This window comes from Theropithecus gelada, chromosome 9 (assembly GCF_003255815.1).
Source record: "Theropithecus gelada isolate Dixy chromosome 9, Tgel_1.0, whole genome shotgun sequence".
In the NCBI taxonomy this organism is placed as follows: domain Eukaryota; kingdom Metazoa; phylum Chordata; class Mammalia; order Primates; family Cercopithecidae; genus Theropithecus; species Theropithecus gelada.
Window position 1 is genome coordinate 36,209,154 of NC_037677.1, and position 24,204 is coordinate 36,233,357.

The 24,204-nt window shown below is 44.3% G+C and overlaps 1 protein-coding gene across 1 annotated transcript in view; it reads left to right on the forward strand.

The window, feature by feature from the left end:
• The window catches only part of BEND7 (BEN domain containing 7), a 79,129-nt gene extending 55,520 nt beyond the window's left edge, over positions 1-23,609 (forward strand). Inside the window, exons 7-10 of the mRNA XM_025396772.1 lie at positions 16,732-16,851; positions 21,294-21,344; positions 22,075-22,131; positions 23,055-23,609. Coding sequence (XP_025252557.1) covers positions 16,732-16,851; positions 21,294-21,344; positions 22,075-22,085 — 182 coding nt within the window. The 3' untranslated portion in view covers positions 22,086-22,131; positions 23,055-23,609. The remainder of the gene's footprint in view (positions 1-16,731; positions 16,852-21,293; positions 21,345-22,074; positions 22,132-23,054) is intronic.
• The last annotated feature ends 595 nt before the right edge of the window (positions 23,610-24,204 follow it).

The following is a 24,204-nucleotide window of genomic DNA, read 5'->3' on the forward strand; positions in this document are numbered from 1 at the left end:
GTGAAGCCTGGGCTCCTTCAGCTGTTTCTCACCGTCACCGAGTTTTCTGAAGGCTGCTCCACCTCTCCTGGAATCAGTGAGAAGGAAGGTAGTCTTGTCTCAGCTGCCCTCATTCTTTGAACCTTGGGCATTTAACTCTTTTTTTGTGTGTTATGTGACACAAGGGTCCAGGTTTCAGACATGGCTACAGTGCCTCACCAGGACTAGACGGAATAGCCACCCACATCACCAAGGTGGAAGAAGGCACTTCCAGACTCCAGCATAGATCTTACTTACAGATCACTAAACAAATGCCATTTCATTTTCCATATGACTTTGTCATGACAGTCTTGAAGAAAATGGAGAATCTCTTCTTGGCAAGCTCTTGGCCAAAGTCTCCTTGATTGCATATTTGAAACACTTGTTCAGCTGACATTTCCCCAAACAGTGTGTTACAGAAGACATGATTTTTGCTGCTTTTCAGATACTAGATTAAGTCATGAGAACACCAGAATTTTTGCAATATTTTCATTGATATCGTAAACCTAGAAATCATCAGCCGGTGTGAAATTTCTACTAACAATGTATTTACTGTCCCAAGCCAGTGACTAAGGCATGGCCCTGATGTTAGGGAATGTGCAGTCTAGTAAGACGTGTCAACAGAGCCATGCTCCAGACAGAATAAAATAAATGACAAATGTCTATTACCTGATGGGAGGAGGAGAAAGCACAGAGGATATAAATCTCACTAGGGGAAGACCTCACAGAATCGATGATGTCTGAACTAGGCCTTGAATGAAGAGAAGTATATCAAATGCAGAGAGAATAGAAAAGGTTAACTACAGAACATGTTTAATGAAACTTAAATTCAGTAAAACATTGGGTGAAAGCCTTTTGCCTCCAGAACTGTTTAAGGCTCATGCTCACTGGTGGATCTTAAGTCCTCAGCAACCTGTTTACCTTAGTATGTTTGACTTCATGAATATAATGCCAGTGAAATGGACTCAGATATAGTTTACCTCCAAGCATTTTCAGCCAGAGCTGTGCTTCTTAAAGTTGCTTCTGAAAGCTACCTCGGCCCCATCGCAGACCTGATGAATTCGGATCCCTGCGGTTGGGGCCACAGTGAGGCTATGCTTCACCCCTGCTTCAACACCGGCCTTCCATAAGCTCAAAAAAGGGATCTCATCTCCTCAGAACTGTGAATTCATATGTTTACTACATAACGAGCAAATGGAAATGTGGAGAAACTTGTTAAGAAGGGTGTGTCTCTTATTGATCTTTCTTCAGCCTGTCAGATAATGGGCAGGAACCAGTTGTGGATTCCCTTGCAAGGATTCAACTCCAACTCCCAGTTACTGAATTCTTACAAAACCTGGCATTTTACCACCACCACTAGGATTGACAAAAACAGCCTCCTGTCAAAAGAGATATGTTTCTGGAGCATAAACAGGGCCACTGCAGTAGAATGTGCATTGCGCAACATTGTGGGCACCATTGCCGTTGTGGACACTTTCGATTTGTATATTTATTGTGACAGTTTTCCTGCAGCTGAAAGTACAGTGTCTTGCGGAAAGACACCTTTTTAATCTGAACAATGCCTCCACATGGGCCAGCTGTGGCCCTGAAAATAGAAAGCAATGTTTTCTGCGTAGCCCATCTCTTCTTTATTTAACTCCCTGAATTGTTTGGCTCATCGAAGTTGCTCACCAGCATCCTAAGGTAATGCCACATCCTCCTGTTTTCTCTCCTCTTGTGGGGAAGCAGAATTGCTTAATAAGTTCAGAATCAGTCAGATTGCATTCCTGGTAGCTTTTCTTCTGGACCTACAATTGGTGCCAGTAATCTAGCAAATGTTTCAATTCGGTTCCATAGCAAGTATTGACTATCTCCTACAAAGTGTGCATCAAAAATCTGAAAGACTCAGGAATTGGTATTTGCTAGTATTTCTGCCCTAAAAGTGCATTGCAAATGATCATGGAATACTCACAAAAAAACTAAGAGTGTATGCAAGCTTCCAATAAGAAAACCCCTTAAAAATTCATAACTTTTGGCCAGGCACGGTGGCTCACGCCTGTAATCCCAGCACTTTGGGAGACTGAGGTGGGCAGATCATGAGGTCAAGAGATTGAGACCATCCTGGCCAACATGGTGAAACCCCATCTCTACTAAAAATAGAAAAATTAGCTGGGCATGGGGGCACGTGCCTGTAGTCCCAGCTGCTCGGGAGGCTGAGGCAGGAGAAGCCGGGAGGCTGAGGCAGGAGAAGCCAGGAGGTGGAGGTTGTAGTGAGCCGAGATCACGCCACTGCTGTCCAGCCTGGTGACAGAGTGAGAATCCGTCTCAAAAAGAATAATAATAATAATAATTCTATAACCTTCATTTAAAATTAATGGAAAGCTGTAATCGATTTTGGCTGCCTGTCAGATATTTTTGTATAAGAGCAAAGCACGGCTATACCTGTCTGTAAAAAACGCTTAGCAGAGAGAGAGGCGCTCCTTTTTGGAATTAATCAGGTCTTCCCTCTGACTGCTCCCTCCAGTCAAGTCTTCTGCTGTATGGACTGTGTTTCCAACTCATGTTTCTTGCATCCTACTCTTGGTTGGATTTTGACACCTCTCCATGGTCAGCTGATAGTATTCCTCAGAAACACTTTTATACTCAACCCTAGTATCCTTCTTCTATCAGCCCTGCCCCTTGGATCACAGAGTAAATCCAATCTTCATTATTTTAACCACCTTCCTCCCAACACCTCTTTATCACTGCACATACCATTTTGAATCCACTTAGCCAGGTACAACTACATGGGGGCAAATCCCAATTAGAAATGAAGGCAGGACAGTGGAGACCAGGAGATATATAGGACATTCAAGTTTCCTGCAGGGCATGGGGCCTGTGCTGGCCTCTTTCTGAAGAGTCAGCGGTAGCCCTGCTTACCCACACAGCAGTCACCTTGGTGGTGGCATGGGCCACCTAACACTGATACCCACTTGCGACTACATTATTTTTAGCAGAGGCATCAACTAACTCTTCAAGTTTGAAAACTCAGAAACACCTTGAATGCCTTTTTTTCTTTGCGACTCACCCTGCTTAACTACCTGGCCCTATCAACTCCTTTTGTCCCTCCTCTCTCATTCAGCACCCTTTGGCTTCTTTGACAGCATCCTGGTCCAGCTGTGCATCACTCTGTCCTTGAAATTCTGCAAAAACACTCTTGAAATGTCCTCCCTAACCCTCCTTTCTCCTTCCAGTTCATACTACTATATCCTAACAGCCTAGTAACACCCATAAAACCAAATCTCAGGACGTTGTTTTCCTACTTTGTTCCCCTTGGCCTATTCAATCCGAACTCTGGCCTTTTCCAAGCACTCTGTAACTTGAATTTCTCTCTCCTTGTGAACATATTTCCCGGCGCTTCCTCCCAGGTGAGCCAGCCCAGCGCCGACACTGTTCCTCAAGCACCACTCATTCATTGTGGACTCTGTTATGCTGTTCACAGGGCCGCAGTGCCCTTCTCTCCCCTCTCTATATAGACAAGCCTGACTCATTCTTCCTGGTTTACCCCAAGTCTCATCCCCTGTACCGTGAGACTTTTTCAGATGCCCTAACCTGTACTGATTGCCCCTTTCTCTGAGTACCAGTAGCCCTTACTGCCTTAGACGGCTTAGCAGGGCATCTTAACTCTCTGCCTTGCTGTTGATGACTTCGATGGAGGATGAGCATGTCATTTACTGTGCACACTGGGACACTCTTGAGAGTCGGTATGGTGCTGTTAATTATCTCACTGGGAAAACAGGCGCTTTAAACTTGAACTTTGCTGGGCAGATCGGGAGGTACGGTCATGCTGTTTATATTAGGGCATCTTGTCTTCCCAACAAGACTATACGCTCCTGTGGGCAGAGATCATGTTTTATGTTTGCTTTGTATATTCCTTGTCCCGTGAAACAGCACCACTCACATAACTAATGATCAATAAATATAGGAAGGAAGGAAAGAGGGAAGGAATACATCAAAACAGTCCATTTATCTTCTCTGAAAAAGGTGGTTTCTTAAAAATCAAAACAGTACTCCCACATTGGATGCGTACAGGGCATGAATAACAAGATAACTACACAACTTCTCCATGACAAGTTGGAAAAGGGCAGCTAAAATTCAAGGAGGTAGAGTATAAGTTTGAAGATTAGAAGAAACAGCAGCCACAGACAGATCAAGTGGCGGATAGGAATCAAGGATAGTGTAATCTTGTCGATCAAAAACATCAAGGTAATCTAAAATAAAAAGCTAAGTTTGTATTTAATGGGGGCTGTGAAAGCATTGATCATTGTTAAATATCGAAGAGAAACCTCCACAGTATGCCACATGGGAAGTGTAGTATGTCATGCTTTCGTTCATACTACAGAGGAATCATCCTCAAAAGATGAAATGTAATCATTTTATTGTGGGATTTTGGTTTAAATAAACCTAGTAACGGAATCCATAGTTAGGCTAAATGTGCCCTTTCCTAGTTTTCCTACCTGAAGACTCCTTGACGCATCCGTATACTTCCCCTCCAGGTATATTTTAGCCTTTGTCCTAGCAGCTTGGTGCCCGAAAGAGTGAAGATCAGATAAAAGTCTGAGAACTCCTGTCAGCCTCAGAATGTAAACCCCAAATTTTCCTACAGCTGGTCCCAATGAGAAGGGAGTTGCCACTGTGTAAAAAAGAACAGGAAATTGAATTCTACCTCTGAGGCACAGGCCCTGTCCTAACGCCCCAGTGTCCACGGTGGGACAGTGCATAAACCTCCACTGATGGGTGAGACCCCTGCCCTGCGCCCACCTCCCCAGCCCCTCACCCTTCCTTCTCCCAGCCTCTGTCACCTCTGGGTTGGGGTCTGACCTGAGCCTCCTGCCCATGTTATAATTTACCCGGACACTGGAGGCATTCATTCCAGACCTCCTGGTGAGGGGGTAAACTCAGCACCTCGTGGAATGACTTTCAAAGTTCATATACTGAGAAACCTTCACTTTAGAAACAGAAAAACTCATGACTTTTTCCTCATTCATTTGTCTAAAGAACGGTCAAGCCCAGTAATGTGTGGAGGGAACGCATGTGTTTTATGCCACTTGCCTAAGGCCTCTGAGCTGGTGATTCCCAATCTTAAATTTTGTGTTGCTTAAGCCTCAGCATTCATTCTATAAAATAAATAAACGAGTTATATGAAACATAATGCACCTTCCAAGTAGAATTTCTATAAATCCCTAATTATTATTATTATTATTTTTTGAGACAGTTTCTGACCTGTCAACCAGGCTGGAGTGCAGTGGTGTGATCTTGGCTCACTGCAACCTCCGCCTTCCGGGCTCAAGCAATTCTCATTTCTCAGCCTCCCGAGTAGCTGGGACTATAGGTGTGTGCCACCACGCCCAGCTAATTTTGAATTTCTAATAGAGAGGGGGTTTCGGCATGTTGACCAGGCTGGTCTTGTACTCCTGACCCCAGGTGATCCGCCTGCTTCAGCCTCCCAAAGTGGTGGGATTACAGGCATGAGCCACTGCGCCCAGCCTATTAAATCCATAATTTTGAAATATTTTTCTTTGCTAATAAAAAAAAAAATGGATTCAACAAACATCATTACACTAAAGCTTGTTATTACCCAGATCTTAATACTTAGTAAATATGATGTAACCATTGAAATACACCAGCCATGTTAAACAAAGGCATGGCACAACTCACCAAAGGAGAATTCTTCTTGTTTCCCAACAGTTGTATTATAAATGGGTGCCTCCTTAAATTGATAGAAATTAAAAATAACCTTGTTTAATTTGAGAAACCACTATCAGCACTTTTTGGCACTTCCTTTTGGACAGAAGTGTCATAGTAGCAAAACTGAATGAAGGAGGACAAGGGATATTGTTGTCTATCCCCCGACCCCCGCCACCACACACACACAGAGAAAAAGAGAGAGAGCGTGCTCTGGCCTCAAATCGGTGAGAATCACTGGGATTCAACAAGACTCTTCAAGCCTCAGAGCCCCACCAGTGTGGGGATAATGAAGGGAGCACTGTGGGATCTAGGTTCACTCCTGACTGTCATTCAAGCTCTTGAACCATCACTTTCTCCAGAAAAAAAGTGTGGCTTCACTAACTTTTAAAGTCTCCAGTTAATAATAAAAGCCTCCAGGTCAGAGATTCTGTGGTTCAGAGATGATAGTCCAAATTCTCAGAAGTAAACCTGAAGAACCAGATAAATATGGCTGGGAATCCATTTTACGGATATCTAGGGCCCTTTTCATTACATCAACCAACTGAAAATAACAGCCCCATACAGTAGCTGTCAGCACTAAGATGAGACGGTCCTCACAGCCAGCTTTTGCAGTCCTTGACTTTTGTGTCTGTACGTCTGACTGCCCCGCAGGCCAGCTCCTGCTAAGGTCTCATGTCTGTAACTCAGTAGGATATTCTCGTTTCATCTGTAAATACTTTGTCTGCAATACTTTTTTTCCTTAATTTGAAGGCATCATTTTTAGGTGCATTAGTTGATGGACTGTGCTAAATTCTGATTGTCAAACTGAATCTGAAATGAACTTCAGGGCTCAGTATGAGACCTCTGGCTATTTACTGAAGAAGTGCTTCCTTCAGTTCCTTCAAGTGAAGTAACAGACCAGAGAAAAAACTTTCTCAGATTTATTCTTTCACCAACCATACATTCATACCTGCCTATTATGTGCCAGCAGTGAACGGAAGATGTGATCTCTGCCCTTGCTTTGAGCTTGCAGTCTTGATGAACACTGGACATTATTATTTTAAAAAATCACTGGTTAACGAACTCAGGCAGGCCTTATCGGGGAAGGTCACGTCTCAGTTGAGACCTGAAGGATGAGTTGTACTGCTGTCTTCTCTGTTATTCCCCGAAGGCAAATTACTGAGTCTTCTCCCAGCTCCCTTTTAAAGATAGCTTTTGGTGCTTATCCCAAAAGTGTGTGTGTGTAAGGAGTATAATTGAAATCTAGTCAGCATTGACATTTCTGTGGCATAGCCCTAGGAGAGATTTTCTGATTTGTTCACAGGCTGAAGAATGACATTTGTCCCCATTAGCAGTAGTCTTTAGGTTAAAATGTTGAAATAATAGTGTTCCTCTTCATCTTGAATGTGGTAAAGACATTTGCCAAGAATTTGTTTTCTCTGCCTTCCCCTAAGATTTAAAACAGCTATTATCAATAATTTACTTCGTACCCCCTCTCTATTTTAAGAATCAAGATGTTCCTCTCCCTTCCATTCTCTCTCTCCTCTCTTCCCTGCCCCAAAATATGATTGTGAGGCCTCCCCAGCCATGTGAAACTGTGAGTCCAATAAACCTGTTTCCTTTATAAATTACCCAGTCTCAGGTATGTCTTTATTAGCAGTATGAGAACAGACTAATACAAGATACTATATGTTTAATTTCTGTAAGTTCTATTTGGTTCTTTTTGAAATCAGCCTGTTACTTTCCTGGTGCATTGAATTTTTCCTTGTTCATTTTAAGCACACTTACTTTGCCGTCCATTGCCATCCGCAAGGGGCGTCTCACCCTGCAGCTCCTGAGTCCGCTGCCTCTGGTATTTGCTGGGTCATTGTATGTATTTCATTATTTTAAATATGAGCTCATCTCTAGCAGGCCTGTTTTTCTTTTCTTTTCTTTTCTTTTCTTTTCTTTTCTTTTTTCTGTGAGACTCTGTCGTGGCCCAGGTTTCAAGGCATCCTTTCAAACTCATTCTGCATTTCCCTCTCTCTGGAGCCCAGGAGTGTCAACAGCAATGCTGCTGCGCACTTATAGTTTTATGCATTGGTACAACCTCGGATTCCAAACCTCTGTGAGGTGCAGGCCAAGCATTTAATTTTTTTTTTTTTTTTTTTTTTTTTTTTAGATGGAGTCTCGCTCTGTCTCCCAGGCCAGAGTGCAGTGGCATGATCTTGGCTCACTGCAACCTCTGCCTCCCAGGTTCAAGCGATTTTCCTGTCCCAGTCTCCCAAGTAGCTGGGATTACAGGTGTGCACCACCACGCCTGGCTAATTTTTGTATTTTCAGTAGAGATGGGGTTTGGCCATGTTGGCCAGGCTGGTCTCAAACTCCTAACTTAGAGTGAATCTGCCCACCTCGGCCTCCCTAAGTGCTGGGATTACAGGTGAGAGCCACCATGCCCGGCCGCATTTAGAATTTTCTAAGAAACTTTCTTTTTCTCCCTCAAAGTCTGGACAGAGCTTGCTCGTTGCCTCCCTGTACTCGGGGGTAGACCCTTGCCCTTCACAGCCTCACCAGAGGCTTTCGCTCCAGCTCCCCACTCACATAGGCCCGAGACCTCCTTGCCCTTGCCCTGTGAGTGTAGAAACCTGAGCTTCATGTGAGACTGCCTCTCCGCCACCTGCCTCAGAACAGTCGCAGGCTGTGCCTTTGGAATGCACATGCCCTTTCTTGTGGCTGGAGCATTCTCTACCTTCTTTCTCCTTTCTTCAGCTCACCTCCACTTTTTTCTTTGGTTTCAGCTCAGCCATCACTTTATCTGAAAGCTTTCCCCGCTGCCCATACCCACCCAATAATGGGTGAGGTGCCCCTTGGTATATACCTGGTGCCCGGCTTGTGTAATCACAGGTATGCTCTGGGCAGTCCTTAACTTCTTACTGCCTTTATCTTCCACTTCACTGCAGGCTTTCTGGGGACAAGAGACCATTTGTTCAGTAACACCTAGCATAGTCCTGGCACATTATGTGTGGTGGATACATATGTCTTGAATTAATGCATTTTATTTTTGTAATAAGGTCACAATGAGGTTTAAGTCCCAAATTTGTAAGCCCCCCCCACCCCCGCCAAGTTTGTATACAGGTTTGATCAGAGAACGTCATCTTCACCATAGTTGCACTTAATAAGAATCAACAAAAATGTGAGAAAAACCATATGCTGAAATAGATCACATCTCAAGAGAGCACTTGTGACTGTGTGTCCCGTGACGTGCCTCTAAGATTTGTGGGCGCACAGAGGCCAGTGTTGCCCACTCAGTGTGCTGAGGCTGAGGGACATCCAAACACGGGGATCATATGCCATTGAGGACGCGTGAAAAGTCAGGCTTGCTGGGCATCCCAGCTACTCAGGAGGCTGAGGCAGAAGAATTGCTTGAGGCCAGGAGTCCAAGGCCAGCCTGGGCAACACAGCGAGATCCCTGTCTTTAAAAAAGAGAGCCAGGCTTTACTCCAACCTGTATAAAATGCTGTCTTCTAGAACACTCTTTGGTTTCTAGAGTGGAATGTCACTCGGTTCCCTTAAGGAAAAGAGGTCTCGTGGGGCCGCCGGTGGAAGTGGCCAGGAACAGGGCTGCTGTAAGGCCTGGACTCTGCATCCCTCTCCACGAGCGTTGTCTCTGTGTCTCCGGTCGCCGCTTCTCTTTGCACATCCGCTTCATCCTCCCCTCCGTGCTGGCTGACCTCCTCCTTTTGCTTGCTGGCTCCTCACAGTTCTGGTTTGCACACAGTAGGCGCATCATGCTACTCGCATTGTGACATTTTGGCATGGCCAGCTCCTGCTGAACCCCTCGTTCCCTCATTGCCTGCCATTCTCAGGAGGAGGACAGAGAGGGCCCAGCTCATCACTTGACATATCTGCGGCTTGGCTCCCCTTAGGTCAAGGGTGCATCATCCTGCAGCCAAGCCGTGGCTTACAGGGCACTGGGACAAAGCAGTCCTGCCCATTTGGGCAGCAGGGGCGAGAAGTGGGCAGTTTCCTGTGAACATCCTGATCTTTCTCCACGTGTACCAGTCAATCTTCTGTTTGGTTGGTCGCCCGTTTCTAGCCCCTTGACCCCAACAAGTACTGGGTTATGACATCAAATGTTTCAGATATAGAAAGAGAATCCCTCACCCCTGCATTGCATATCACTTAATTGTCATTCTAGTTGATGTATCAACCAAGTATTATGTGTAGGTTTAGGTTTAGGTCTGAATTTCCTGGGTGGTCTGCTAAAATCAGATTTCTGAGCCTGCATGCTGAGAACCCATTCCAAGACAATTCCACCAAGATGTGGAGGACCATCAGGCCCTGCCTGAATAGCCACCCTTGATTCTAGCTCTTTCCCCACCTCTCATAGTGTTTTACATGCCACAGTTACTGTTATTTTAATACAATGGATATCAAGACTACAATTTTATGTTTCCACTTTCTCCTTGAAAATGGAAAATGATGCGCTAAATATTATTGGAGAAAAGATGTACTCTATTAGATCCAGATAAAATTTGAGCCACAGTCATCAGATCTCAGAGTTCAAAGTATGTGTATATCCATCCTACCCACAGCCCAGTTTCCAGGCACAGCTCCCCTGCCGCGCACTCACCTGGCCTCCTGGGGACAGGTAATCCACCAGCCTCTGCCCTCTTCCTCTCCCCAGCTGGCCACCATGGTTCTGTTTTGTGAGGTTGAAAGTAACACCCAGCATTCTCAAGTTTAACATGGGAGGATGCACTTAGCTATGGCTTCGTTTGTTTACCATTCAACCATTTTTCTTTTACAGTCACTGTGTGCTCAGATACAACTGTAAACATTAAGTCATTTATGTGGAAAATAACTCCTGTTAGCTGTGCAGTCTCAGGCCAGTCATTTAAGCTGCCCATACTTGGATTTTGTCCAGATTTCACAGCGACCTGAAGGCTCTTCCCACCGACCCCTGCTTCTTGAAGTGTCTGCTAGACACAGTGACCTCCTTTCAAAGTCCATGCCACATTCTGCTTTTCCCAGCATAACCAGCCAGAAAAACCCAAATTAAAAGTCCCTCAGGAGAACAACAGTGTGGATAGATCGCTGTTTGGGGAACACGGCCAGTCTGCCCTGTTCACAGAGTGGCGCATTCAGCATGTCAGACACGCCACGCACTGCCGCCTTCACTTCATGATGACATGAGGAGCAGCATTCTGAAGGAAGGGTCTGCCCGGCCACCAGCAGCTGATTCATTATTTATATACAATTAAAGGGCAGGGTTCAAATGAATGCTAGCATCTGGGAAAAGGCATTACTCACGGACGGATCAGATTGAGCATTTGTCATTTCTCTAGTGACTTCACATAAGCCCTGTGCCTTGGGACTCAAATTATATTAAGCAGAAGAGATGCTTTAACTCTTTTATTTACTTTAATTGTTGATCTTATTTCACTTTTTCAGATTATCTGGGCTCGTTTAAAGGTAGCCCTTGCTGCTGCTTCATATGTTAAAATAGGAACGGAGGAAAATTTCTTTTTAGAACCTATTGCATTCTAAAGATGAATGCAGATGATTCCACTATGGTTCTTAATGACCCACTGTTAACATAGTAGAAAACTCAGTGCATTAATGCAATACCCCTTTTCACATCATTACTCCTAATGGAACTGTTACCAAGATAATAGCTTGACCTTTAGCTATAGATTCAGGGAGCAAAAATGCATTCTGTCTCCCCAATACCTCTATTCACATAGCGTATTGACTGTTTGCAGATCAATGCAATGACAGTCTTTTGGCCTTGTCCTTGAGGCCTCATCTGCTATCGTAAGGGAGAGAATAGGATTTCATCTTCAGTAAGTAAATTCTAGTTAAAAGTCTCTTTTAAGTTTAGACGTAACCCATGAACTAGCGTGTCAATAATGTGCCCGGTGGAAATATTTATTTGTATAGGTATTTTTTGAAAAGCCTATTGCTGCACCTTCAGAGATCTTAGACACAGACCCAGGAGATAGTGATTTTCTTGGCTTCTTTCTATTGAAACCAAATAAGTTTTCATTGAAACTAGAAAAAAATAACCAGACACAGCTGCCCTTTTAGTGACTGAGAGAATATTTGAGCTTAAGGTTGGACTAGAAGGGTCTGATCTGAACCCCCTCACAACGTGGGAGCAGAGTCCACAGCCTCCTTTGGCTTATCTTGAACTTGCTTGTCCACACACATGGGAGTCATTCAATGTGGTGTAGTCCAAATCCACTTTGTTAATTTGGAGCCATGACTTTCTAATGTGTGCTAATTTGGACACACGCATTTCGCAACCCGAGAAAAGAGGGGTTGCTATGGAAATTAACTGTATAAATAATATTACAAGGGGGGAGATGTTTACCTGCTGTGACAGTGATTTTTGTAGTACACATTTTTCCATAAACGAATAGGATGCTAAACAGAAATATTTTGTTCTATTTATTAAAACAGGACTTCAAGAACCTTTTGGAAATTATCTGATTAGTAAATGTTCTTGTGGGTATTTGAAGGCAATAAGACCTTGCTTCTTTAAATAGAGCCTATTAATTAAAGACTTCCTGCTAATTCAGATAGACCATTTTCCCTCAATTAGCCTAAATTTGTAAGCTAATGTATTTGCTTCCATTAGAAACAAAACTGGAAAACATGTTGGCTTATTTATCAAATGCTTGAGTTCTTCTTCAGAAAAACGCACTATAGTAGGTGCTTTGGGGGAGACAAAAGAGATGAAGACACTGAAGTTGCTTAGAATCTAGTGGCAGAGATTTGAAAGTATGTGCACCCCCAGGGATAGCCTATCCTCTGCACCTCCCCACCTTGCTCTCCCGGTCCCCCCATATCATAAATCGGGCAGCCTGGTTGATTTTCTCCCCAGTCATTAATTGTGCTTTCTAAGCTTCACTGCCCCTCTCCCCAGGTGGGGCTCTGATGGAACCTTTCCACTAAGACTTCCTCTTGCTCCCTGGTCCCACTGTCATCCTGATCACTTGTCTGTCCACATGACTGATGGCCTAGCCTATGTAGTAGCTGGACCTCATCCACGGTGACATTCACCTCTACTGCATTTCAGCCCCGTACTGTTGGCCACACCTTAGCATCCTCACACGCAGCTGCTCCTCAGCTGCTGCTGTATTCTCCAGTATCTCGGGGAACAATTCTTCTAGCTCCATGACTCCTGCTTGCCAACCCATTGACATCTGCATTCCCTGATCTCTATAGATAGCTCCAAGCCCATGATTCTTTTTCTGTGTTCACATCGTTCCTAGATTTGGGGGGGTGAAGGAGAGGGGAGGAGTGGAGAGGTGAGTTCATTCGTGCCCGGTCACACCTTCAGCATCTTCAAGGGCTTATATCCCTGTTCTTCTGCCAAAACTCTCCAGCAAAACCCTGAGCCTAGACCAGCCCTACCATCCGGTGTTCTAAAGGAGCTGCAGGGACTGAGGTGGAGAGCCTGTAGACTCACCGCGCTGCATAGCCCTACCACGTAGCCCGTCTGCGGCTTGGCAGTGGTATCAGTTGTCTGTGGTCTGCTTCCTCTCTGATTCTTCTGAGAGATGATCCCACACCTCCTCTACACCCTCCATCCTCCAGAGCCCCTCACCCCTGAGCTCACTGAGGGCTCAGGAGTGTTTGCTCCAGCCTAGAACCACTTCTGAATCGACCATCTTCCCTTCCTATGGGTTCCGAAGAGGATGTTTCCCTCCTTTTGTTGGAGGCAGCCCCTCCATTTCTATTCCAGATCCATCAGCCCCAGCCCCCAAGGGTCATGCCTTTGACTGTCTCCTCCTTCTCCCTGAATCCTGTTCTCTCCTGCCACCTCTGCTCCCTCAGCCTGCACGCCACACCCACGTCCCTGTCCCTCAGCCCTCCTGTCTCCCCTCTTCTTCCACCCTCCCCTCTGGGCCAGGTGTCCTGAGAGTGACCACCCTCCCCGGCCCTCGCTGACCTTCAGAGGGCACCAAGCCACCCCTTCTGTCCCTCTTCTGCACTGCAACCTGCTGGTCCCTCCTTTTTCTTAGGACCACTCACTGGCCTTCCCACCAGTCTCCCCATCCCTCCTGCCTGTCCAGCCGCGCTTGGGCCCCTTCCTGTGCTCTTCTGCCTCCACCTTCTCTTTGGCAGCCTGGCATTCCCCAGAGCTCCCAACCCAGCCTGTGCCCTTTCCACTCTCCGTGTTCTCTCTGGTGGACGTCCTCTCTCTCACTGTTTTGTTTGTTTTTGAGTCAGAGTCTTGCTCTGTCGCCCAGGCTGGAATGCAGTGGTGCGATCTCGGCTCACTGCAACCTCTGTCTGTCAGGTTCAAGCGATTCTCCTACCTCTGCCTTCTGAGTAGCTGGGACTGCAGCGCGTGCCACCATGCCCGGCTAGTGTTTTTATTTTTAGTAAAGATGGGGTTTCACCATGTTGGCCAGGCTGGTCTCGAACTCCTAACCTCAAGTGATCCACCCGCCTTGGCCTCCCAGAGTACTGGGATTACAGGCATGAGCCACCATGCCCGGCCTCTCTCACTGTTTTAACCACCACATGTATGTCTGTGCCTCTTAAACCAGTGTGTTCAGCTTGGCCCCTTCTCTGAACTGTAGATTTCTCTGTCTAAATACACTTGGCCGCCTTGTCTGCAGGTTCCACATCCACAGATTCAACCAGCTACCGATTGAAAATATTCAGGAAAAAAAAAAAAAATTCAATGCAACAATAAAAAGTCATGCAAATAGGCTGGGTGCCCCTCCACTGCTGTTGTATGCTCTGGTATCTCAAGGCACAGTTGCACAAGTTGCTTAAGGTCTCACTCGATTGTCCAGGCTGGAGTGTAATGGTGTGATCATAGCTCACTGCAGCCTCGAACTCCTAGACTCAAGTGATCCTCCTGCCTCAGCCTCCTGAGTAGCTGGAACCACAGGCTTGCACCACCACTCCCTGATTATTGATTGATTGATTGATTGAGACAGGGTCTCACTGTGTTGCCCAGGCTGGTCTCAAACTCCCGGCCTCAAGCAACCCTCCCGCCTTAGCCTCCTAAAGTGTTGAAATTACAGGCATGACCCACCATGCCTGGCCTATATCAGGGACCTGAACATCTGCAGATTCTGGGATCTCCTGGAACCAGGACTGTATCTGCCATCTCCACGTGGGTGCTCCACAAACACCCCAAACTCAGCATGCTCCAAACCAAGCCTGTGATGTCCTTTCAGCTCACACACCTTGCCTTTCTTCTCTTTTTACCACATCATGTGATGAACCAAACAATGGCAGTTCTCTGAGAGGCCCTAGATGCGTCTCTAGCTCAGGCTTTCGCAGTAGCTTCCTGAAGGGGAGCTCCCTGCTTTGCTCTGGGCTCCCTGAAATGTGTCCACCACGCTACTGACATTGATCTCGTCCTGCACAATTGGATTGTCGCCATGTAGTTGACAGTAGAGATCACATATAGCTGCTTTTCTCTTTCAAATTATTTCCTTAGGATAAATTTCCAGGAGTAAGATTACCAGTCCAAAGGTACAACAGTTTTATGTCTCCCATTAAATATTACTGATTTCTCCAAAGGGTTTTCCCTGTTTGCACCAACAGTAATGTTTGAATGTGCCAGTTTTATCAGTATCAAGTATTAGCTTTCTAATGTTGTTTTTCTAATTTTAGTAGGTATAAAGTGTGTTTTGCAGTTCTTTGGTTTACATATTAATTGAACATTTTTCCTAATTTTTTTGTTAAATATTTTTTGCCCATTTCTCTATGGGGACTTTCGAGGTTACTCGTTTATGTAGATGAGCTCTTTATCTGACAGTAGATAGTGAACCTTTTCGGTCACATTTAGTACAACTAGCTTTTCTCATTCTGATGAAATGCCTTATTTTTCATTCAATAGAAATTTTACCTTTTTCCATAGCTGAATCTGTCAATATTTTCTTTTGTCTTTTTTTTTAAGAGAAACCTTTCAAAACATCAAAATTACCAATATTTTAAATACCAAGGAGGCAGTGGGATGTCATGGCCTACCAGATCTTGACCTTACGAAGGACAGGTTGAAAAGATGAGTTTCAAAGTGCTCAGGAGTGAGTGTGAGGCGGAAACGTCAACCCCAGCGCCGTGTGTGCGGCCACACACTGTGCACAGCCCTCCCACCATCACTGTCCCGCCTGCCTTGTGTCCTGCCATGGGGTTCTCCTTAGTTCCCTTTGTGCTTAATCGGGTAGTTCTTTCCTGGGCGCTCATGTGATGTGCAAGGGGTTGACTGGAAGTAGAACTGGAACTTTCATCATGACACCAACTACATTATTATTTGAGTACTGATTGAGTTAGTAGAAATCACCAGGAGAAAGACCATCTTTTCGTGTTAATTTTGCATTCAATTTTGAATTGACAACAAAAAACTGAACTCTTTTAATATATTTGCAAAACCTTGTCATAAGGTCAGTAGACCCTTAGGGAGCATTTTCTTCTCTGCCTATAAGATACATACAGATGGATGTGGAGCCAGTAGGAAGAGCAGCTTCCATGCAGACTACTTAGTGAGTATCGCCAGTTTCATTTTGAAGCACAATGCATTGGACCTAGCCAGGACCTGTCAAATCTCCATCTCTGCCAAAGAAATATAATCCAGATACTGAAGATACAGAACTGACGTCCTTTAGAAATACACTTTTTTTTAGACCAGGCGCAGTGGCTCACGCCTGTAATCCCAGCACTTTGGGAGGCCAAGGCAGGCGGATCACCTGAGGTCGGGAGTTTGAGACCAGCCTAACCAACATGGAGAAACCCCGTCTCTACTAAAAATACAAAATTAGCTGGGCCTGGTGGCACATGCCTATAATCCCAGCTACTAGGGAGGCTGAGGCAGGAGAATTGCTTGAACCTGGGAGGCGGAGGTTGCGGTGAGCTGAGATCGTGCCATTGCACTCCAGCCTGGGCAACAAGAGTGAAACTCTGCCTCAAAAAAAAAAAAAAAAGAAATACACTTTTTTTTCTTTGTAGAATATGTATCTGTTTCAGATCTGCATATTTTACTTAAGGTATTCAACAAGATTTTACATTTTCTTTCAGTCTTCACAGAAAAGTACTGTACAGCTCACCATGTGGATAAGCTTCCTGGCCCAAGAGACTGGGTACAGATTCTACAGGATCAAATTAAACTGGCCAGAAGAAGGTTAAAAAGAGGCTCAGGTATGACTAAGGTGCAGAAAAAAAATTGGAGAAGCACTTAGGAATTCTTCGACTTTATAAAGTACAATACTTGGCTCTAGGTTATTTCAGCGTCTTGTCTTTTGAAGGACAGACTGTGTATAATCTGCTGTGATTTGCTCTCTTAAAGTCTTATTCAAGTGAATTTTGAAACTCACCTTCGGACTAAATAGTAAAAATTATGTCAGGCCACTTGCTTTGAAGAATACAAGTGAAAAAGACTGCTAATCTCATTTGTGGTCTAATGCTCTTATATATGAAAACTGGGTCTCTTTGATGGTTTGTTTCTGTTTACCTATTGATTTTTATTTGTTTGAATCTGCGTGACTTTATGAAAGTACAAGTTGCTTAAGGTTAAAAAAAAAAAAGAAGAAAAAAAACTCTTCTACCAGCAACACCACATCAAGTAAAAGGGATTTTAAGTGGGGGGTGTGTATGCACACGCGTGCATGCACGGGTTGTGTATGTGGGTTTTAAATTCTGGGCTTGGAGATTCTGGGATTATTCCTCCAGGAAAAGTGAGCACCAGGAGAATTACAACTGTTCAGATTTGGTCATTGAAGTCTCCGCTTCCCCAAGGTGACGGTGGGGGCCAATTTCCTAATGAAGAATCCCTGTGTAGTCAGCTTTCTCCCATCAAATAAGAGTAACTATCTGTAGGAGGCCACACATCTCTAGATAAGATTTTTTAATTTCATATATGTTAGTGTAGCCATTATGGAAAGCAGTATGGAGGTTCCAGAAAAACTAAAAATAATTGGGAGGCTGAGGCAGGAGGATTGCTTGAGCCCAGGAGTTCCAGACCAGCATGGGCAACATCTCCAGATGTTTTGTGGAGACCCTATCTACACACACACACACACACCTTAAAAATTAGCCAGGCAAGATGGCATGCACCTGTTGTCCCACTGACTTGGGAGGCTAAGATAGGAGGATCACTTGAGCCCAGGAGTTTGAGGCTGCAGTGAGCTGTGATTGGCCACTGCACTGCAGTCTGAGTGACAGAGCGAGACCCTGTTTCTTTAAAAAAAAAAAAAAAAAAAAAAAGTGGGGAAATTCTGTAGAAGGCTTCTCTCAGGGACCCAGAAAGACCTTGCTGACAGTGGATCATGTGACTAAGAAACACAGTTTTAATGGCGTTCTGGTGCCTTCCCCATGCTGCACATTTTAGACATAAACACACCTTTTCCTTCTGTCGTCAGATGCTGAGACCGATTATTATGAGCTCTGGTCTCTCTTCCCTTCCCCTGTCCCACCAGCAAGCAGACACGCAGCCAGTAGAGATGTGCCGCCACATCCCTCTTCTCTTTCCCACAAGCAGACTGGACAGGGAACACATCCCCTAACCATGCCTCATTTCTGTTGATAATTCATATCACAAACGCCCATTTTCCCCCCAGGTTTGCCCACTTCTACAGGATGAGGCCCAAGCCACATCCTGCTCCCCACCCCTCCCCTCCTCGAGGAGCCTCCACTCACTTGCCCGTTCCTGCCCCTTAGGCATCAGAATATTTGATGTCGGACATTGTAACTTTTGACCACTGGCTTAGATGATGTGCCCAGATACTTATGATTGGCTCCCTTGGCCCTTCTCTTCTGCGTTCCTAGCAGGTTCTACTAGCAACTGAGAAGTAGAAAGTGGCTGTAAGATAAAACCAACCCTGACAAGCAGACCCAAGTGATAGCACAGCAGCAATGACCTGCCAAATGCAGTTTTGTCTTCCCATTTTGTCAAATCCTGTTCCACATCATTCTCCTCTAGGGCACAGAAGTGGGGCTCCAGCAAATCGAAACTAGAGCCACTTGTATTTCCTTCCATGATGCCAGCAGGAACTGAGGGGTCTGGATCAATAATATTACCTGCTCTCACGCTTTTTGTCTTGATAATTTTCAGTCTAAATGGTAATACAAACAGTGTCGCATAGAGATTGCACAACTTCAACCTTATTTATCATATCTGGCTCCATTCCTGGAATGAGGTAGAGACTCTGACTCCACAAGCTAATTGGCTACCGCTGAAGGAAGCCTGCACTGCCTCTAGAAAAAAAAGAAATGCCCCACACAGATTTGAAAGGCCGTTATGCAAATCCAGATAGAAATTCATTTGGGGCTGTCGTCACATGAGATAATTTTTATTCTGTAACTCCAGTGATTCCTTTCCTGGTGTGCATTTTTATCATTTTCATTACATGATTTTCTCAGAGCTGAAATGACAATATATCGTGTTAGATCTCAGAGTAAAGATGCCACTGCTGTTAAATGTTTATTGGACTTGCTCAATCTTTTCCAAATTTACCAACTTGATTGTCACCGGGGAAGAAAGAGTGTGAGCTTGTTGTTGCAGATAGATGTTATAATTAAATTTGAGTAACACAACAGTGCCTTCATCCTTGACTCTCAGCCCCTATTCATGCAACTAGCATGTTCTGATTTATATATAATCATCTGTATTTTTTTTTGTTATATATGTTCTGTTCTTACTAAAGCACATAATTGCATAGGCCTGTTTTTCAAAGGGAGGAGAGCTGAATTACAAAAGGAAGATCAGTTTATACCCAGAACTGACCTTGTTATAACTAAATGAAAAGCAATTATAGATGTAAAGAAAGTTGCTAAAATATAAAATGAACTAGAACTAGAAGATTTAAGAAATTAGCTCATAATGATGCTTATGGTATGTTTGGACTATTAATAGCAAAGAGATGAATAGCCCAGACATTAACCTGCTTCATGTCCTGGGCATTGTTACTTACTAGCTGTGTTACCTGGAGTGAGTTTCCTAACCTCTGTCTCACTTTCCTCGTTTGTTCAGATGGGCAGAACAACAGACCCACCTTGTAGAGTTTCCTACGGGTTCACTGACACATTGCATGTCAGGTGCCCAGTGAGCATTTAATAAATGCTGGAGATTATCATCGTTATTATTATTGAAGGATTTTTAAAATCCTAGGCAATGAGAGAACTACCATGAAGACCATCTGTCTATTCCAACTCACTCAAACCAATTAGAAGAAAATAATGTCTTCTAAATATAAACATAACATATGTTCGTTATTTTTCATATGTAAAATAATTTCTAAAAGCCATAGAACAAAATTGAAAATACCTAAAGCCTTTCATCCAGAGGGAAACACAGTTCACATTTAGTATGTGCTGTCTTTTTTCTCTAAACCTGTTTCCAGAATTTTAATCAGACCGTGTATCCCATGGTTTGACTGAATATTTTTTCGTTATTAAATATTCATCTACAACATCATTTTAGTGGTTGCTAGCCTTCCCCAACCTAGATTGGTCGCATATCTTGTCCCTTCTCAGTGATTGCTGTTTGTGGTGGATCTAGCAGGTCAGCAGACAAGGGTCTTTCACTAATGCCAGTGAGTGTTCATCTGACGACAAGATGCTGGAGGATGAAGGAGATGGGGGAGCCTTACAATGTTTCTAGCCATAGCTAAGCCCTGATTATGTTTAAAGCAACAATAAAAACAAGTACGTAGTACTAGTTTAGGCTTCTACCGACTCAGTGTTACAGCGTGGTGCCAAGGCTGACCTCTTTCAACAGCCTCACAAGGGCTGCCCACACACATTATGCAGTCAGCAGGGGCCTTCCTATGGGGACCACAGGCCCTGGGCCACGGAGGGCACCACCGAAACTATCCCAGGGGCCATAATGTGATGTTTTCCCATCCCCACGTGTTACGGGAAACTAACAAAACCCATCCCTTACCAAAAGACACATGAGCACCTTTTTTTTGCATTTAACAGAAGGTTTTTTGTGACTGAAGGATCTACCTTTGGAAAACTCCCAAGGAGATGGATACATTTATCAGAGACGAGCAAAGGTTTGCATTTTAAAACGTAGCAATGGAGAATCTTCTGAAGCAACGCCTATACCTTCTTCATGACCACGTTGGTGCCAGAGTTAGATTGGCAGCTCTAGGATCTGCATCAGTCATCTCCAAAGAAAGGTTCATTCTCAGGATTTCCTAAGCGGCCCCCCAGGAGTAGTTCTGGGGATGCCAAGTGCAATTCTGCAGCAGGAATTCACTGACACGTTCCCCCGATGTCAGTGAATTCCTGATAGGGTCAGTGACCCTATCTCAACAGTTCACCCCCCATGCTGGTTCGATATTTAAGCCTCTGTAAATAAGTGAAAATAAACAGAAATCATCAGTGATCAATAGAATGAGGCTGATAAGATTTTTAAAATTTTTAATACGGGAAAGTTGGTTTTAGATCACTATCATCAAAAAATACTCAAATAACGATATTAACATCTGTAATATGAACCAATGATAGCTGAAAAGGGAAAAGAATGGTGAAAACTTACGCATACTAGAGTTTTTAAGATTACATCACTGTTTTCAGTAGAATGAATGTGCTCCCTGAAACTAATGAGATTTGTGTTTTATATTTGTAACCAGCAGAGATCACGGACAGTGATGAAAGACTGGATGGCATTTCTCTACCACCAACAGGTAAATAAAATGCATTTACATTTCCATCACCCCCTGGAAAATACAGCCCACAAAAATATCTGCATTGAAAATGATTTTGACATTAGACTTGCAGACACTTGAGCAAACTGCTTCTGCAGTGGACCCAGGCCCTGGTCATCGGAGCTGCTCAAGGCCCCGTGCTCAGAGATGTTTTTCACATTGAATAGAAAAACATTTTTCTCACACTCTTATTTTCATAAACATCTCAGAAGAGCAAATCCTAAGAACTAAGTATCACAACATTTTGCCTCCCCAAACCTTTGGACATTACAAACTCTTTTTAACATGAAATGAGATTTCACTTTAAAACAGGAACCACTAATTTTGTGTGATCAAATTCATGGTTAGGCTGTCCTCTCCCACCTCCTCCAAACGGCCTTGGAGCCTTGAGCAATCAATCAGTCAGTGGACACCCAATGAACACTGTGTTTTAACTGAGCGATTGGAACAAGCCCAGCCATCCGGCGTGAGTGGCACGTTCCTAACACCAGGAGCAGATCAGCTGAAGGCCCCCTTCCATGGAAGCATTTGCTGCACACTGTTGTGTTGAGCCATAGACATAATTCCAACTTCATACTATTTGACTCTCAAGTAATGCTTCTGACCCTGGCTTCCTACCTGTGTATAGGTCCATATCTGAGAGCCAGAGGGGCAGGTGTCTGATCAATGAGCCTTGTGGAAAACAATTTATCCCCTCTATTGGTCACAGGACTCTACTGACTGCCCTCCAAAGGATACCTGAAGATTCTCTGCCCACAAAACCCAGGCACACCCAAAAACCCCCTTACTGAAAAAGCTCAACCAAATGTTTTTTCCTCTAGATTTGGGGTGGTCTGTGTTAATTAAATTCAGCAAACATTAGTGGAGTCTCTAGGCTGTGTAGGAACTAGACTAGGCCATGTATTAATTGACTGCACGTATCCCAAAATGGCAAGGAAAGCCACGTTCACAGGTGTAGGATGGGTCTGTGCTAGTGAACTTCAGAGCTTCAGAGCAACAGGAAAATTGAGCGGTGTAAGTGACACATTGCTTTCTCTGCCACTGAGTAGCTAAGCACCAGATCCATGGACAGATAAATGAAATGAGCTACATAGTGCAAAAAGACCTGCCTACATCAAGTTCTTCCCATGTAGAGTCATTATATAAAAGGGATTTCTCTTCTTATTTGGCTGTGTTTTCACATTTGTGAATTAAGAGAATTGAAAGACGTGATCTCTGTTGTTCCTTCCCAATTTGTCATTCTCTGACTATCAGGGCACTCTTATCAGCCTCATTCTTATCACCCGGGCCAGTCCCAGCAGATCCATGAAATCCTAATCATAATAGACCTAGCCTTCAAAAGGCCCTTCAGGGTAGCACCATGCCTTTCTAGCTGTGCTTCCCAAGTGCCCTCCCACCCCGGGCATCTCCACTGCCTGTCCTCCTGCGTCATGTGACACAGTGAGCTTTTATTATTTGAAAACCACTCCCCTTGAAGTTTATATTCACCTCCAAGTGGTGAGTATGGAATGCCTTTGTATTTTCCTATCTGAAGTTGGAGATACCTTTCCAGTGAGAAAACTGAGCCCAAAGGGTGCTAGGAGAGTCTCATGGAACTGAAAAAAATGTCAAGGAATCTGAGAATGAGAAGGAACTTGAGAGATCCTCTAGTCCAATCCCTTCTTTTTATCCAGTCCTTTTATTTTACAGGGAAAAAAGCCTGAGGCCCAGAAACATTAAGTGGCTTTCCCACGGCCTCACAGCTGGTTGACGGCCTGGCGGGAACCCAGGTCCCTCGACTCCCAGCCATGATACCGTATAGCTTTCTCACACCTAAGCCAAAGCCAGCTTTCCTCTGCATGTTTCCTAAAGATCCTAAGAGATGATGGATGTGCTAATCCCTTTAGGAGTCCTCTTCACTGTCTCAGTCTTCACAATTACAATGTTCGTCGTCCGTCAGCCCGGTTCACTGCAGCTGAAACTCATTCCTTCCAGTCTATTCTCAAACTTTACCCAAGGCTGTGAGGTCATAATGAAGAAAATAGTATCACACACCTGCAGGTCTTTTCACTAAACTATTGATAGATATTTGATACAAATCACTAAGCAGCATGATAAATAAAAACGTTTATCATTTAGAAAAGAGGCCGGGCGCGGTGGCTCACGCCTGTAATCCCAGCACTTTCAGAGGCCGAGGTGGGCGGATCACGAGGTCAGGAGATCGAGACCCTCCTAACACGGTGGAACCCCGTCTCTACTAAAAAATATACAAAAAATTAGCCAGGCGTGGTAGCGGGCGCCTGTGGTCCCAGCTACTCTGGAGGTTGAGGCAGGAGAATGACGTGAACCCGGGAGGTGGAACTTGCAGTGAGCTGAGATCACGCCACTGCACTCCAGCCTGGGTGACAGAGCGAGACTCCGTCTCAAAAAATAAAAATAAAAATAAAGAGGAAAAGAAGTATCAGATTGGTGCTCAAATTTTGCAGTAATAACATTAAGTAATGTTGATATTCACCTTGATAGCATGTCTCTTGATTGCCTCCAGAGTAAAATCCCATTCTGGTTGGCTTCTTTGAATGCAGTGCTGCTCCTAACAGCCCTCCTCACATGTGCGCTTTAAGAACTCCACCTTTCTTGCACATGTGGTTCCATCCTTGAACTTGAGCCTCACTGGTCAAAACCACAGGATCGACCAATGGCTCTGATACAGACTCTCACGATTCCATTTATCTGAGCTAGCAACCATTAGTTCTTTTTAAAGATTTAGCAATGCTTTTATTACTTTTTTAAGGTCTTTTTTCTTCCTTCCAAACTTGTGTGTTTGGGGCAAGGGCAGGGAAAGGGGTATAAATCCTTAAGG